The following is a 16,751-nucleotide window of genomic DNA, read 5'->3' on the forward strand; positions in this document are numbered from 1 at the left end:
TCTAAAGATGAAAGTGAGGCACAAAAAAAAATTAAGCCATTGACAAGATTATGTAACTACTAAGTGACATTGTCAGGGTGTAAAATTCATGTTGTTTGGCCTTTGGGTCTGTCATTTTTACTTCTTTATACTATAGTATTCCAGATTATCCACCCCTCAGCTTGCAAAAAAGATCCCCATAGCCCTGTGACCTTCTGTGTATTTAATAAGGAATGCTTCCCTTCTTCATGGTCAAGATTATACATACACCAGATGCCCTTCAATAGAGGAATGGATTAAAAAACTGTGGCATTTATACACAATGGAGTATTACACAGCACTAAAAAATGACAAAATCATGGATTTTGCAGGGAAATGGATGGCATTAGAGCAGATTATGCTAAGTGAAGCTAGCCAATCCTTAAAAAACAAATGCCAAATGTCTTCTTTGATATAAAGAGAGCAACTAAGATCAGAACAGGGAAGAAGAGCATGAGGAAAAGATTAGCATTAAACAGAGACGAGTGGGGGGAGAGAAAGGGAGAGAGAAGGGAAACTATGGAAATGGAAGGAGACCCTCATTGTTACACAAAATTACATATAAGAGTTTGTGAGGGGAAAGGGGAAAAAAAAACAAGGGAGAGAATTAAACAACAGCAGATGGGGTAGAGAGGGAAGATGAGAGGGAAGGGGAGGGGGGATAGTAGGGGATAGGAAAGGTAGCAGAATACAACAGTCACTAATATGGTATTATGTAAAAATGTGGATGTGTAACCGATGTGATTCTGCAACTTGTATTTGGGGTAAAAAATGGGAGTTCATAACCCACTTGAATCAAATGTATGGAAGATGATATGTCATGAGCTGTGTAATGTTTTGAACAACCAATTAAAAAAAAATAAAGAGCAAAAACTTGAAAAAAAAAGATTATACATACGACACATTTCGGCTATTGAAAAGTAAGGAGGCATAACATATGCCACCTCACAACAGAAATTTTAAGCCACATTATTCATTTCTTCCAGCTTTCTGCTCCTTCTCTCAGCCCCAACATGCCATGTCTAAGGAAGCACTGTTTACTCAAATGGGAGCACAGCCATGGCAAATCCCCAGCCCTGACATGAAACACAGAGTGACACAGAACTGTTGCTGCAAACCACATCCACCTTTTTATAGCACAATAATCAGTGAAAACTTACCAACACAATTATACACCCCAGGAAGTGGGATGCTACATTAACAAAACACCATAAAATATGTGGCCTTGGCTTCATGGGTAGGTGGAAAATGTTGAGGAAACTCACTGGGATCAAGAAAATCACCACTCATGTTTTACAATGGTTCACATTTTGGGATTTTTTAGATAAAAAGGTTGGGGAATGGAATGCTAATAAACTTTGCTATTGGTTGCACTTAAATGTCATAAAAGAAATGGCCTCTTAGCAAAAAATTGAGAAAATTGGAAATTATACAACATATTTGGAAGATGCAAGTATTGCTCATATCCAATCAGTATATACAGGATCTTAAAAAAAAAAATGCTTTGAATGACAAGAGTCGAATTAGACATGAATGAAGACCCAACCCCAATGACCAAATAATAGGTTTGTGAAATCCTTTTAACAAATTAAGGTGGTCCTGATAAGTTCTTTCAGTTCAGTAAAATATGTCAAAGAAAACAGAATAGCAGCATGGCTTTTCACTAACCTGATAAACTCAATGTAATGACAATAATTTTAAATAAGGACAAAAATACATTTTAAAAAATACATCTTTAAGAAGTGTGTCATTTTAAGATACAACTTACAAAATATAGAAGGCTGACCCATATTCTTTTTCTGTGCCTTTATAAACCACTGCGAGTATGTGTTAGTGATTTCATTCAAATCATCAACTTAATACTTCAGTACTTACATGTTGTAGGTCTTAGATTCCATACCCCTTCACTATGTCTTATTCTGGTTCCCTGTACTTATATAATTAAGGTGATTTTCATCCTGCATCTGACTCTGCTCCTTTGTATGTGTTACTCGGTGACATAAAATGAAGCTTTTAGCTTCTCGAAAGCATCATTCCGTGATGAATGTTTGGTAAGTGAATAATTTGAGTGAAGCAATACAAGCCTTCGCCGACACAGCCTAATTATCTAACAGATTGCAATAACTCAACTGGGAATTATTAAAGTTTTTAAAAATCTAAATGAGACTTGATTCTTCTACCCTTCTAAAAATGAGATCTCTGAAGTTGGAGATTTAACCCATTAGTTAAAATGTAAATCTTATTTTAAAATATTACCTTCTAGATATAGTCTTCGAAAAGTTAAAGAAATTTTTATTTGCTTCTTCTCACAAAGAACAAAATTAATAATGTTATTCCTAGACAAAAATCAACCCAATCACTGAAGTTAAATTTTGGCCATAAATTTAAATTCCTTAAGACAAGACTTAAGGTATTCCCTACATATCACTCTAAAAAAAAATGTCAAGACATATATTTCCATGGCTAGGGCCTCATTATTTTATGATCCTTTGCTGAGCATGGTATGGGGCACAATGCATTCTTAAATTTTAAGCACATCCTAAAGAAAACACATGCAAATTATTTGGCATTACATACCTGTCGGCACCAGAGTTTCCGGAATATTTGCAGATAAGCCAACACCATAAGACACAGGGGTGCCATGTATGTCACAAGAAAGAAACAGATGTGATACATCTTGGGGTAAATTTCACCTGGGATGAAAGTTAAAATAATAAAATCATTTTTCCTTCAGAGTCTGCATTTAGTCTTCTTATGGTTTTATCAGCACATTACATATAGATATAAAAAATAATTGACAATATTGAACTACTTAAATTTACTCAGTATATGTGTATACATATACATGTATACATACACCAAATGTGAAGTTGTGATTTCACTTTGTGTACTTATTAGCCATTCCTAATTTGTACTACCATAATCTATCCAAAATCAAATATTCCTTTATTGAAAGGCCTTTATTTCGCTAAGTACTAAACATTAATTGGGATTGTTATGTTTCTATTTACAAAAAGGGACTTGACTTGATCAAAGCCTAATAAGGAAATCTTTGGTTAAAGTGGGAAGAGAATAAAAGCTCAATTGATTCCTTCTCATTAGAATATAAATTCCCTGAGAAATTGGGAGGTTGTTTCCCATTGTCTTGAATGAAATGTCTAAAACTTTTGGAAAAATAAATACAATAAACATTTGATGATTCTTTTTGTTGACTTACTGTAACACATACAAAACTTCTCTTAAAACAAAGAACATGTGTGTGTGTGTGTGTGTATGTGTAGAAGAATATATGAATGCACTTTCAATGAAAATGAGAATTTTAGAGCTTTTTAAAGTTAATTTTTAATCCAACATGGGATTTTTCTTTATTATAAGCATATCACTTTTTAGGAATGAGTTCCTTTAGGCTTGTAGTGGTTTTAAAAATTTATCCTTAATCTAAATACACCAATGATGTTTATTACTAATTAGACATTTCACTGAAGAGTTGATTAATTAGTTACTTAATGGCATTGTGGCTTACTGTTAACATTATACCATTTCTAAAATACTTCTATCACTGACCTTTTATTTTGTTGTTGTTTTGTGGTGCTGGGGATCAAATGAAGGACATGCACATGCTGCACAAGCACTCTGCCCTACCACTGACTTTTTAAATGCTATAGAAAATGTTTTCCCTATGCTAGTATTTGGATATATCACAAATATACCTATTTTAACTGTAATGTAAAATAAAACAGTATATATTACACAGATAAGATTCATATTAAACCTAAAACCTCAATAAAATTGTAAGTGGATGCTAACAAAACAAAGTTATTATCATTTCCTTCTAAAACCACATGCCTTATTTTGACCTTGATATCGGCAAAAGGGTTAGTTCCATACTATTACAGAGAGGTAATGCTACCCCCTTCATGAAATATTTTCTTTATTACTTCAGAAAGGGTATGAATGATGAAAGATTAATTATGTGATCAAAATTCTGATAAGGGAAATTTATTGTCAGGATTTGCCAACATTAAGTCTGATAATGACCATAATAATGGATAACATTTATGTGGCAATCATCCATTTTATCCTTACTGAAAATATTTTAAACCTTTCTATGCATTTAATATTCTCCATATTCTCTATTCCATAGTTTGTTGTCCTGAGTTGGTTGAACTTGAGTCTAATATTCTCTGTATTCTCTCTTCTAAAAATATCTTATTTCTCTGTTTTTTTCTTCACTGTAATCTTCTGAAGGGACAGCAGGATGCATGTGCTGCTAGGAGGTCTAAGAGACCAATTTGAGCTGTCATTTTTAGCTCTGCCTGGCGCAGAAGGCACTCACCTACCTCATCAGTTTCTAACTTCCTTTCAAGTTTATCCTGTAAAACCGGCCAGTGACATAAAAAGTGATAGAATTCAAGCAGCCTGACTGGAGGAATAACAAATAGTATTTCCCTTTGAAGTGCTACAGCCTGAGATGCATTTGGTGGGCCAATTTCAAAGGAATTGGGAGGTGACCTCAGCACTTTTCAGGCACCTAAGTGTCTTTGAACTTTTATTTGTTTTGAAGAAAGTGTCACATGAGCTTTCCACATTAGAAAACAAAAATTTATCTTTGAAGCTTACATACCTGTGAAGCCCTGATGTCTGCATTAGACTAAATTGACTGAGGGAAGGAAAGTAGATTTTATAGCTAACTTTTTAAAAATATCATCACTGTGATAACAGTTTTGGGTTTTGAACAGATGGGTGCAAAAGCTTATTCTGCAGCTTAGTGTACTTATGAATAGTTGGAAAAATATGTAATTGGCTAGTAAATGCATATTATGATAATGAACACTGAGATGGAGATCAGTTGATCAAGCAAAATTATATTTCCAGGCAAGGATAGATTGTTTTAATAAGGAGGTTATAATAGATAATTGGGGAAACATGATAGTCTTAAATTCCTCATTTTGTGCTGAGAGCACAGGCCAATAGGAAACCCACATATGCCACTGAAAATTTAAAATGTACATTGAAAATATCTCTGAAACCTTTCTGCAGTAGATAAGCAATGTCTTCTAAACATTATATGACACTTATATATAACCTACAATGGAGCTGTATAAAATGTGTTTCACTGGAGGACTATTCTAATTAGAAACCAGCATTTCAAAGATGGACAACCATTAAAAAATCTTTGTCTCTATTCACTTGGTGGCAGCTACAATCTAAATAAATATTTTGTATAGGTGTGTATGTTTCACATATATGTTTATACACACATATACATATCTAAAAAATAAGGAACAAATGAAGTTCTTAAAGCCATCTTTGAAATCAGAGATTATAGATTCCTGTCATATTACTAAATTTGACCATTGTTTCAAAGCTCATGGGTCCATTTAATGTACCTGAATCTTTAATATGCTTTATTATCTTCTCCTCTAACAAATGTTTTTAATAAATGTTCCAATTAATACACACAAATACATATTTAAATGCTTTGAAAGCCTCATAATAAGCCACTCTTATAGAAGAGTGCCACTATTTTTTTTTCAGACCATCAAAGAATAACTTGTAATATTCAAGAGAAGAGCTTTTCATCAATCCCTAGTGTTTAGAACCATGTTTGACTAACAGTACAGGTTCATTAAAGATTTGCTAAATGAGTAGTGAAGTGATTATTTTTCTGACTGTGCAAAAAGAAATTACTTCCTTCTCAATAGATTTTTATCATGTGGAACCATGAATTTACAAACCAAGCATTCGAGAAAGTAGGAATATAATTCTGAAACAATTTTTTTAAACCTTAGGAGTATGAGTTGATGTCAGTGGAGCAGTGAACACATACAAAGAGAAGAGCTATTCACCAAGATCCTTAAAATCAGTAGTATGAATATACTTCATATTTCCTTAAGTATACATGTGTCTATCAGAATATGTGGTTTACAGTCAATTTTTAAAAAACAAACAAACAAAATATTGGCATGATGACTATTATTTGTTTCAGAAATCATTTATCCATAACAGTTATATGTTCTGGATAATATTTCCATTGAGACATGATTCCAAGTTATTTTTTACCACATGTAAAACAGGATTTGCTGGACTTTCTCAGAAGAAATTTGATAGAGATAAATCAACTGGCCACATGGTTTTCCTGACTTTTTCTCCACTGTGATATTGGTTGTAGGAAAATTAAATATCACTGTTTACTTTTATAATTGTATTATTTGTTGAATTTAGGAGAAAGACGAGAAAAAAACAGATTGTGAATTAATCTCAAATAAGATAGTGTATTTTACAGCAAAAGTTTTAAAATTGAGTTCAAATGTATTGGGCTTTTAGAGATACTTGAATTTAGAAAAGTAACATTATAAAGTGTACTTTCCTATGATGTTTTTAGGTTTTGACTATAAGACATATCCCAAATTTTAACATCTTTACTTGGATATGGAATTATAAATATTCTACTTGAAAGGACTCATGAAATATAAAATCATTTTAATAAATGATATATCTATAGAACAATAAGATTAGCACCTGGTTGGAATTATTTTGTATTCCTCTAAAAACATTAAGTGATTAGTAACTTCATTAAATATTTAAAAAGCTAATTTACAGCTTTAAGTAAGTTCAATATTGTGGGTGTTCAACTAAATTTAATATCACTTAATTTTGACCTTTATAAGCATTTTAAATAAATGTTGGACTCTTTAAAAATCAATTTCAAATATTTTTTTAAGTGACTCTGAAGACTGAGTATATATTTTTAGATATTCAATAATGTCTTTTATGAAAGAAAATATCCATGCAAGAGTTAGGCAATATAATACAGAGGGAGAAATGAACTTTTTGTATTTATGTTTATTGCTAAAAGGCAAGAAAAAATAATGTGCCCATTTTGTCATATTAATAGTAAATTGATAACAATAACAATAATGGACAGGATTCATAGCTTTATAACTTTTTTGTTAGTAGGAATTAATGCTCCTTAATTACTTAGGAATACATAAGAACTTTATGTGATAGTCCATAAATATGTAATGAAACTAATAGCAAAATAGAGAAGATACTCCTGACACATGTTGAATAATAACTGAGTATTTTATCATAATTTATAATCTTCAAGGATACCAGATTTTGAGTTGGAAGCTTTAGATTTACATGCAGATGTGATTTTATAATCTTGAACAAATAGTTTTATCTCTCCAGCACTCAATTTAGTCATACATTAACTAAAAGATTCTGAGCAACAAACTTTAAGCTGTTTTTCAAATATTGTTAAGGAACTGTATAAGAAACACAATGTCACAATCTGTCCTCAACATACCTTTTTTTCAAATTTTATTTTTTAGCCTATCTGCTCTGTGTTCCAGAAGTGATAAATTCCCATTAGTTGGGTTCCCATTAGGTGGGTTTTCTAGTTCCTGGTACACCCCTTTCCTCTTCCAGAATTCCCACTTATTTTTAATGCTTTGCTGAAATGTTCATAACTCCTCTGTAAACTTTTGTCCAAATGGCTAGGACTAAGTTTGTTCTCTCATTTGTGTTCCTAACACTTTGACTAGATTAGATTAATATAGTGATCACACTATAAATATTTGTTTATTTGCTTTTCAGCCTCACTATAATGAATATGCTCATTTAGGGAGAGTCTATTTCTCTTCAGGCTGGCAAAATTCATGGCACACTCTAAATATTCATAATGTTGTTTGAACATTAAATAAGTGGGACACAAGGCACTTATGAAACATACCTACAATATTGGAACTTTCCATTCATTTTTTTGGTCTATATTATTAAAGGAAAAAATTATAAGATTGAAGATGATTCAGAAAATAAATATGGAAAACCAATTCTGATTTTATAAAGGAAGTGTAAATCTACATTTTTTCAAAGATTACTTAATATTTGGGGTAATAAAATTTGGAGGAAATTGCTGTTTTTGGCAGGTCTTATGACAATATAAGATAATCCCAGTGTCTTTTTAATTTTATATTGCTATAATGAAAGCATATTTCTCAATTACTGATTTTTCTCCTTTTTTGTGTTCAAAAAAAGCACCAAAGTCAGAATTATCAGAAATTCAAATATTCAAACATTTGAAAATAACATATCTATAAACAATTCTTGGGGTACACTGCCTTTTAACCCATCTTTTTAATAAGCATAACTGTGCCTTTTTCTCACAAACAAGCACTCTACTATGTTTAAGTTGCCTAAATATGAGGCAGGCAATACACTTATCTGAAAGAAATCACATTGTTTTCTTCCTTCATGTGATAGTTTTGTTAATGCTGTATGCTATGTGAAATGCAGGATTACTTTCTATCATTGTTTGTTATATCTAGGATTGTGCCAGCACCAGGTATAGACAAAAATGTTCCCATTCTTACTAGTTTTGAACCAAAGGAGCACTTCTGCTTATTTAAATTTTGCTATTGTACATGTCAGATGGAAAAACAGAAATGATTCCTAATTAACATAACTCCTTGATCAGATAACATTTATTCCAGTGATAAAACTCATCAACTGATGTGTTGAAAAGAGAGAAAGCAAATTTGAATAATACCACTCAGAACAATACAAGTCCACATAGTCACCTCTGGTCTTGTTCTAAGGACATGTTTCCAGGATGTGGTTTTAAAATAGACAGCAGTTGCATTTGAGGTTCATCAGAGGATTTGAAACTTGAGACAACATGAGGTTCAACCATTTTAGAAGATGCTAATTATTCTAGAATATATTTTTATTTGTATTATTTGACTGCTTTTTAATAGAATTTAAGAAAAATGAAAATAACAAAATTTGGACTATAGAATAAGCTTCTTCTTTCATTTCCTTTCTGAAAAATTTGGACACTGGATAATAGTGCATATAACATTTTCAAAGGACTAAGGTGGAATTATTCTATAAAATTGTTTTGGGTTTCAACTTGGTTTTCACACTTGTGCAAAACCAAATTAACAAATACCAGTGAGATATATAAGCCCAGCTTTATAATGACTATTTTTGGTTTTCAGGTGTAATGTTAATGTCAGCTCATGGGCCATAATGTGCTTACCTCCCCAGCGCTCATCACATACTGTAAATAGAGTGGTTTTATTAGCTAAGCCGGGGAGCATGGTACTGCACTCCATGACTATGGCCTGAGGAATCATTATGATGCAGGAGACAATCCAGATGATGACGATGCTATTCCGGGCCCGCTTGGCTGTGCTCTTGAACATCAAAGGGTGACAGATTGCATACCATCGATCCAAGGCAATGCAGCTCAGTGTTAGGACAGACACAGACACAGACACAGTCTAGAGGAAGAGAACAAAGTACAGGAGAAGCATCAAGTGTCAAAATCATTGATTATAGCATATTTACCATATTACAAAGGTAGCACAACCAAGATTGCCAAAAAGCAATCATGCAAGTGATTTCTATTTAAAGAAAGCTATGTAAAAAAGAAGAAACAAAAATAGAAGTCTGTTACTAACATTACTATGACGATTACTATCATGATTCTGTTTACCCACTTAGCCATTGACAGGGGAAATCATATCCTTGGATGGACAGAAATAAAACTTATATGAGTGATATGAACTGAAAAATTCTCTTTCACTTAAAGACAATAACATAACATGTCTTTCCTCTAAATCATCATGTAGGATTTGATTGAAATTATATTCAATTTTCATACTTGAATTCTGGGTACCTCATTTCATATTTTCAGATAATAAGGGATATTTGTACTTTGATATCTAATATGTTTCATCCAAATAAAGGCATGAGTCATGTGACAAGAGAATTCTATATATGGATCTCCTTACCATAGTTTGCTTACTGTTAGAATAAACAATTTGCCTCTTAACAATCAGATTAGGTTCACCCAGTCCAGCAGTCCAGATTTCTAAATACTACCACCACAAATGATTCTTTGTCTTGGAGCTTTAAGGAAATAATAAGCATTTAATCTTATTTCCACACAAAATGTAATATGTTTAATGGATTCTTCTATACTGAATGAAACATTGATCCTGATATTAGTCTCAAAATTCACCCTTAAAAATAGAGGGTCCTTCTTATTTTCTTCTTAGTACTAGTCATATGATGGATTACTTATTTAATTTGTTCATTTGTGTGTATGCTCTATTGCAACAAAACCCTATGGCAGAAAGAGTTATTTTTTTTCCACAACTGTGTCCTGAAAACCTAGCACAGCATTTAAAGTGCTTTATGTAATTAACGCATATTTTTTTTACTCAATTAATAGGGGAAAGCCTCAATGTAAAGTAATAGATATAATCCAATCATTTTCCTCTTCTTTTCTGTCTTAATTGTATTGATCCCATAGTGTGCAGCAAGGATAGGTATAATTACTTCATACATAAGGATGCTCATTGTTAATGCATTTACTACAGGTATAAATAAATGAAAGGGAGCTAAGATTCAGTGCAGAAGAGAAGAAAGGGCTTTGGGTTAACTGTTAGGGTGACTAGTCTATTCTTACTCTTCCACCAGTGGACTACAAAATATTGGGTCAGACAATATTTTACAGCTTTGGACTATGTGTGTATGTGTACATCTGTTAAATGGAAAAAAAATCAGCAAGATGAGATTTCTATCAACTCTGATTCTTTTGAATCTCTTTGGGAGAGACAGAAAGTTGTAATTGGATCAATTCTAAAACTAGGTTTCCTAGGCAAGAAGCACATCTGGTAGTATTGGGTAAGTTACTAACCGCTTTATTCCTCTATAAAATGTGGATGATAATAGCACACAAAATAGAATTGTAGAGAGAGTTAGTTGAGATCAAAATATGAGCTCAAGACCGTCACATAAGTGACAGGCTTATGATTCTTGAGAATTTTTTGTGCTATGTTAGAGTGCCTTCAACTAACTTACTTTCTCTCTCTCTCTCTCTCTCTCTCTCTCCTCTCCTCTCCTCTCCTCTCTAAATCCCACTCCTCCCTTGACCTATTAAAAATGAATCAAGTACCTAGAACCTCTTAATTCCATTGCTAACCCAGGAAATCCACTATGGCAGTCTTGATCTGCAGTTGATTTTTTTTCATATCTACTGGGTCAGGGCTATATTTATCCTCCCTAGCAATTAGAAGTATAAAGTGTTCATCAAGGCTTAGTAATTTATTATTCATGAATTTTAATCAACCTGGATGAATGAGATAGAAGTAGCATACTTCAAACTTGAATGTCATTTCTAGTATTTACCACTACTATTATATACTAATAATCAATTCATACCAGCTAACTTGAAAGACTGATGTCCAGTGCCAAAGAGGTACCCAGGGTGCAGCGCCATCTGTTTTGTATAGTGAAGGGAGAGAATATGCTGGTGTGATCCTCACAGCAGAATCCATTGAATGCACCCTTGACAATCAGTGATTTAATATTCACTCTTGCTACATCCATATTTGCAGGTGTATAAGGCACACCAGTATGCAATTAACATCCAATTTACAAGATTTTCTTGAGGGGATATAAAATTTCATCTTACCTTAAGTGATTATAAATGAGAGCTTTGTTGCTGATTTTCACTTCTAGGAGTTTACTTCTTGGTGCCTTTTTCATTTACATGCTGATATTAGCTTGTGTTATCCTGATAGTAAGTCATTTGAGAAATGAGTCTAGTATGAATTATGAATGTTGTTGAACGTGAGATGATGGGAGCAGGTTCTGCCTTCAGGTTCTTGGTGTCACTCATCCTAGAGGCACCAATGCAGAGGGCAATGCTTGAGGACTTCCTTTGGTAGAAAAGGATTTTTTTTTTTGTGCTAGCATAAAGGTATGCCAAAAGAATCTCAAAGGTCCATGACAGGTAGGAATAGAAATCTTGTCAAATCATAAATTTGGATGATAGGCACTCATAGATTAGAAAGTAGCAAAATATAACAACTGAGGGAGTAAGAAAGCCTGTCTTACCACCCTACATGCACCACCTACATCTCACTTGGATTTTGTTCTTTTTCTGGCAGTTCCTATGCAGAGCCCGTTATACAGTGTATTTTAAAAAATAAATTCACTCTGAAAAATAATCATCTGTTCCTGTCATTGAGTGAAATGCATGATTATTTTCAGTCAATATTCTACTAAATGTTAATGGTCTTGGAATTATAAAATTATTAAAAATATAAAAGGGTCATTTTAATTATTCAGCTAAGCTTTATTACGTTTGTGAGATTATTAAGTTGTTTGAGTCTTTGCCAAAGTGTAATAGTATATCACTCATAAATCTAAAGGTTGTATTGTATTTAGAAGAAAAAGAACATATAAATCATAGAAAATTAGTAAATGCCCTACAAATCTTAAGTCGAACCAAATAACCTTAAAATGTGGCTGGAAATTATGTAATGTTTTAAAATATTAAATAGGACATAAATATCACTTCAGAGATAAAATTCATTAGCTTCAGAATATCACATCTAGGGGAAAACTACTCAAGGCTTATTATCCATTGGCACTATTTGTGACATTTGGAAAACTTCTATGGAAAGGAAGCAATAAATATTGAGAATTTAGACATAAGTTTTGTCAGTGCATGAAACTCTTTGTATGTTAAGAAGTGATGTTGAATGAGTGAATGGAGAGACGTAGTCATTTCCATTCTGTGACTACTCATTTGTTTCCTCCATGACTTGTGGAGAAGAGAATCAACTGTGGAATCAACTAACTGGACACTGTTTATACAGAAGTAGAACTGAGGATGCTCCTTTAATTGCAGGACTTGCAGTTAAGCATGCGGTATGGATGACCACTGTCAGTGAATTCAGGAGAGATGCCTGCTTGCATCACTTACTGGTTCCTTGCTGCTCCCCCTGTGTGTCCTTTAGTGCTCACAGGACATCTGAAATACCTGCTCCATAGCAGGATATTGCTATGCATCAGAATAGGGCTGCACCTGCTATAAAGTGATGAACCGCTCCTCATCACTCCATTCCCCACTAAAGCTTCTGGTTCACAGAGAAAACACAAAGACACTCTTAGCTAGCTGAAGAATCTGGGTAACTGGAGCCATTCTGAAAATTACAAGAGCCCCATCATTTCCTCCTGGTGGTTATTGGCACCAAAAAGAATAAAAGTTTTCTGGAAGTACCACAGGCAGTAGAATATTAGAATTCTTTGCTCCTTAGAATATTCCCAGTGCCTCTATGCAAACACTGTCAAAGGTATTCATCTGTCTGTTGTTCCTTTTACTATCTCTTGAAAAAAATTTTGCTACAGTTCATCATGGTTTGCAGCAGGCTGACCCAAACTAACCTTACAGTTAAACATATGTGCATGATGCTTACAACTTCTAGGGCATTTTCCATTACTCTGCAAATGATGTCTGACCTTAAAAATTATCACTTCTCTTTATAAGAGGTCACTGAAGAACTATTGAGCTGAAAATCCCATATAACATTTCAGTTCTAAAAGACCAAACAATATAATTTCCAGTAATGAGCTATTTGTGGTCTCCCCCGACTTTCTGTTATCAGAAGCCATTTTCTCTTCCTGTAAATATTATTATCCCTGCCTGGGAAACTGGAGAGAATAAGATAAGAGGTGGAGGAAGACTATGGAAGACAGGTTGAATAGCCACCATTTCACTTACTGTCCAGTTCCTAAAAGGGAATCTATGTTTAAATAGTATGGCTGTGGCCACTATCATGGGAAATTTTTCCCCCAAAGGTCTCAGAACTACAAGATGAATTAGAAGATTACTCTCTTAAAGTATTTGTTTTTAAGGTCTTATATGGCAATTAAATATAGAAAACCTGCCCTTGCTGTTGACTAATAAAACATGCAATAACGATGTTGATAACTGAGGTTTATTGAGAACATATTATGTTTACAAGATCATCAGAGGGTAATCACTCTGCAAAGGCATTTATGTAAATTATCTAAGCAAACTGTCACAACAACATATGAGATAGATCTCATTAAAGATTTCATCCTTGTAAAATAAGTGAATTGCAAACAGTCTGAGTATTTGACTTGATAGCATGCCATTTGTGAACAGCAAAACAATTTCCAAACCAGTTAGCCCCAGAACAACACCAAAACCTGTTCACTGTAGTGCTTGACCCCACAGCTCTTAATTCCTCCATGTGAAAAGAAACCATTGTAAAAACAGATATCCTATTATTTGTACTGGAAGAAACTTAATCATTAATTTTTTTCAAATTCCTTATTTAACAATGGTGAGATTAGAAATCAAAGAAGCCAAATAGTTGTGTAACACTATAAAGATAATTTAACAGCTTTGTGTCTCTGTTTTGTACTCAGACCTTAACTTGTTTTTCCAGAAAAATCTCAAGTATTATCTTCCTTAAGTCTGCCAGTTCCTAGCAAAGTATAATTCTTTCTCTATTCATTAGTTTACCCAAGGCCACAGTTAGCTACTATTGAAAATATTTTTTTGGTAGTGTCTGTGTTTGAATTGAAAATAAAATAAAAGAATTACCTGTAAGTAAGGGATCACTTTACAGAGGGACTGTCCGAAGAACCAGGTCTCTGTGATATCGACAACCAGCGTGGCTGGAAGGCAGGTGATGGTCACCAGCACGTCAGCCAGAGAGAGGTTGACGATGAAGTAGTTGGTCACTGTCCTCATGTGGTGGTTCTTCCACACAGCCACACAAACTAATGTGAGAAGGAAAGGGAACAGTAAGCAAGCAAAAGAAGCAGGGATGGATAGGGTAATGCTGTCTATCTGGCTAACACTTCTTAAAGTCCCTACAGTGAAAAGGCAAGGTCATGAAACCTGTACTGTTTTAAACTGAACTAGTCAATCTGTGTGGATGGCTGAGTTACATGCTCAAAAATCTGTTCATTTGCCTTGCTAAATAATTTTCGATCAATCATAAGGCTGTGTTTTTCTCCACTGGAGTTTGAGTTGCAACTATCAGAACTTAAATAATAATCTTCTATTTAGCCTCTATTTTGCCAGCACTCAGCAATGCAGAAGGGCCTCAAAAAATATTTGATAGTTAAGATGAATTAGCAGCCAGTGGTTTTCAACCAACTGTTATGGTTTGCAACATCCATGATCTTTACCCAAATCTGTTAAACTGCATTTGGAACTTCTAACAGAGAAAAAAGTCGTATCTTTAAAAGTCAAGAGCCAACAATTATTCAGCCCCTACTATTGCCAAATACTGAGCTGGAATGCTCATATACTTAAGTTGTTTAATCCTCACAACAATCCTAAGGGAAGACGTCACCCACATGCAAATGTGAGGTAACTGAGACATAGGGAATTCATGAGACTTGTCTAAGAACACATGGCTCATGAAATAGAAAACTACAGTGACTGGGATTTAGTTCCAAGTGAAAAGCTGGCTTTTTCACCACACAGGCTGCCTTCTTTCATGAAAATGAGGGAGCTGTAACAAAACACACATAACTTTTGGAAACTCTATCCTCCCTCCTTTTTATTCTTGATGGTCTCCAAACATCACCCTCAAATCAAACCTGTTTTTCAGTACTCTCACAGCGGGCCTCCCTCATTGCCTTGTAGAACATCCCCAGTTTAAAAGCTGTGCTATCTCATTCAGTTGCTCTTTCCTAAAAGAACATCCAGTTCCCCTATTCATGGTCTTCCGCTTGTCTGGTGTGTGCAAAGTTTACAAAATCACTGGTTCCAAAATTATATAGGTGTCCATGTCTATTGATGGGTTTGCTTTACTGAGAGTAGCTGTGATTGTGTCTGGGGTATTATTAACCTGTCAGAGATGTCACCCATGCACCCAAATGATACAGTGATTAGTAACCTTATAGAGGGTAGAAATAAAAGTACATTTTGTTAAACTTACATTACGGAGTAAGATTTTTCTTTTTGATTATCATGTGCCATTTATTAAGAGTCTTATATGGTAGGATATGCTTTTATCAGATTCTAAGGCTGAAATTGGCCATCAGCTACCAGTTGATGTCAATTTAATAAACTACTTAGTTTTCTGATGATTTAATTTTTAATATTTCACCTCTTCCTCTAACACCTGCACATAATACCCAGAAACTCAGGTGAGCCTTAACTAGGTAAATGATACTTTATTATTTTAAAATGATGCTGTAGCATGATTTATTTCTCATAAACACTTGAAACACACACACACACACACACACACACACACACCCTAGGCAACTGACAAACACATTGTCACAGTTTGTAAGGAGAAAATTGGCAAAAAAACATCATATTTCTGATATTTGTTCAACATATGGCCTAAATCATGGAAACTTGGATCTAGAAAAGAACATAGGCCTTGAAAAATGCAATTAGTTCTGGTTTGACTTTCAGCTCTTCATATTTTGGAGATGAGGAAAAGCAGAGATGGGAAGACTGTTAATGCACTACATCTAACTGACATTAAAGGAAGTCTATGTTCCACAAACACTCCTTTAGTACTTATTGCATGCCATGCCTGTATAAGGTACTTTAAATTATTAACTAGTTTAACAGCAATAACACCATGAAGTGAATACTATAAGCATTCTTTTCAACATGAGAAAAAAGAATAGAGAAGTTAACCTAACTTAGAAAAAAAAACAACAACAACAACTATATGCACGAGAGCTTCTATTTAAATCTCATCCCCCCAACTTGGTCATCCTTACATACTCCTTTTTGTGAGGCAGGTACTGGGGACTGAACTCAGGGTCACTCAACCATTGAGCCACATCCCCAGTCCTTCTTACATACTTACATACAAGTTATTTTTCTTGTTGAGTTGAAACCTGCTTCGCTTTATTTC

At 33.9% G+C, this 16,751-nt stretch overlaps 1 protein-coding gene across 1 annotated transcript in view; it reads right to left on the reverse strand.

Moving 5' to 3' along the window:
- Hcrtr2 (hypocretin receptor 2) overlaps nt 1-16,751 on the reverse strand; it is a 94,911-nt gene that overhangs the window by 17,078 nt on the left and 61,082 nt on the right. The window contains exons 2-4 of the mRNA XM_027938267.2: nt 14,459-14,637; nt 9,065-9,308; nt 2,596-2,711 (exon numbers count right to left, since the gene is read on the reverse strand). Coding sequence (XP_027794068.1) covers nt 2,596-2,711; nt 9,065-9,308; nt 14,459-14,637 — 539 coding nt within the window. The remainder of the gene's footprint in view (nt 1-2,595; nt 2,712-9,064; nt 9,309-14,458; nt 14,638-16,751) is intronic.

This window comes from Marmota flaviventris, chromosome 6 (genome assembly GCF_047511675.1).
Source record: "Marmota flaviventris isolate mMarFla1 chromosome 6, mMarFla1.hap1, whole genome shotgun sequence".
In the NCBI taxonomy this organism is placed as follows: domain Eukaryota; kingdom Metazoa; phylum Chordata; class Mammalia; order Rodentia; family Sciuridae; genus Marmota; species Marmota flaviventris.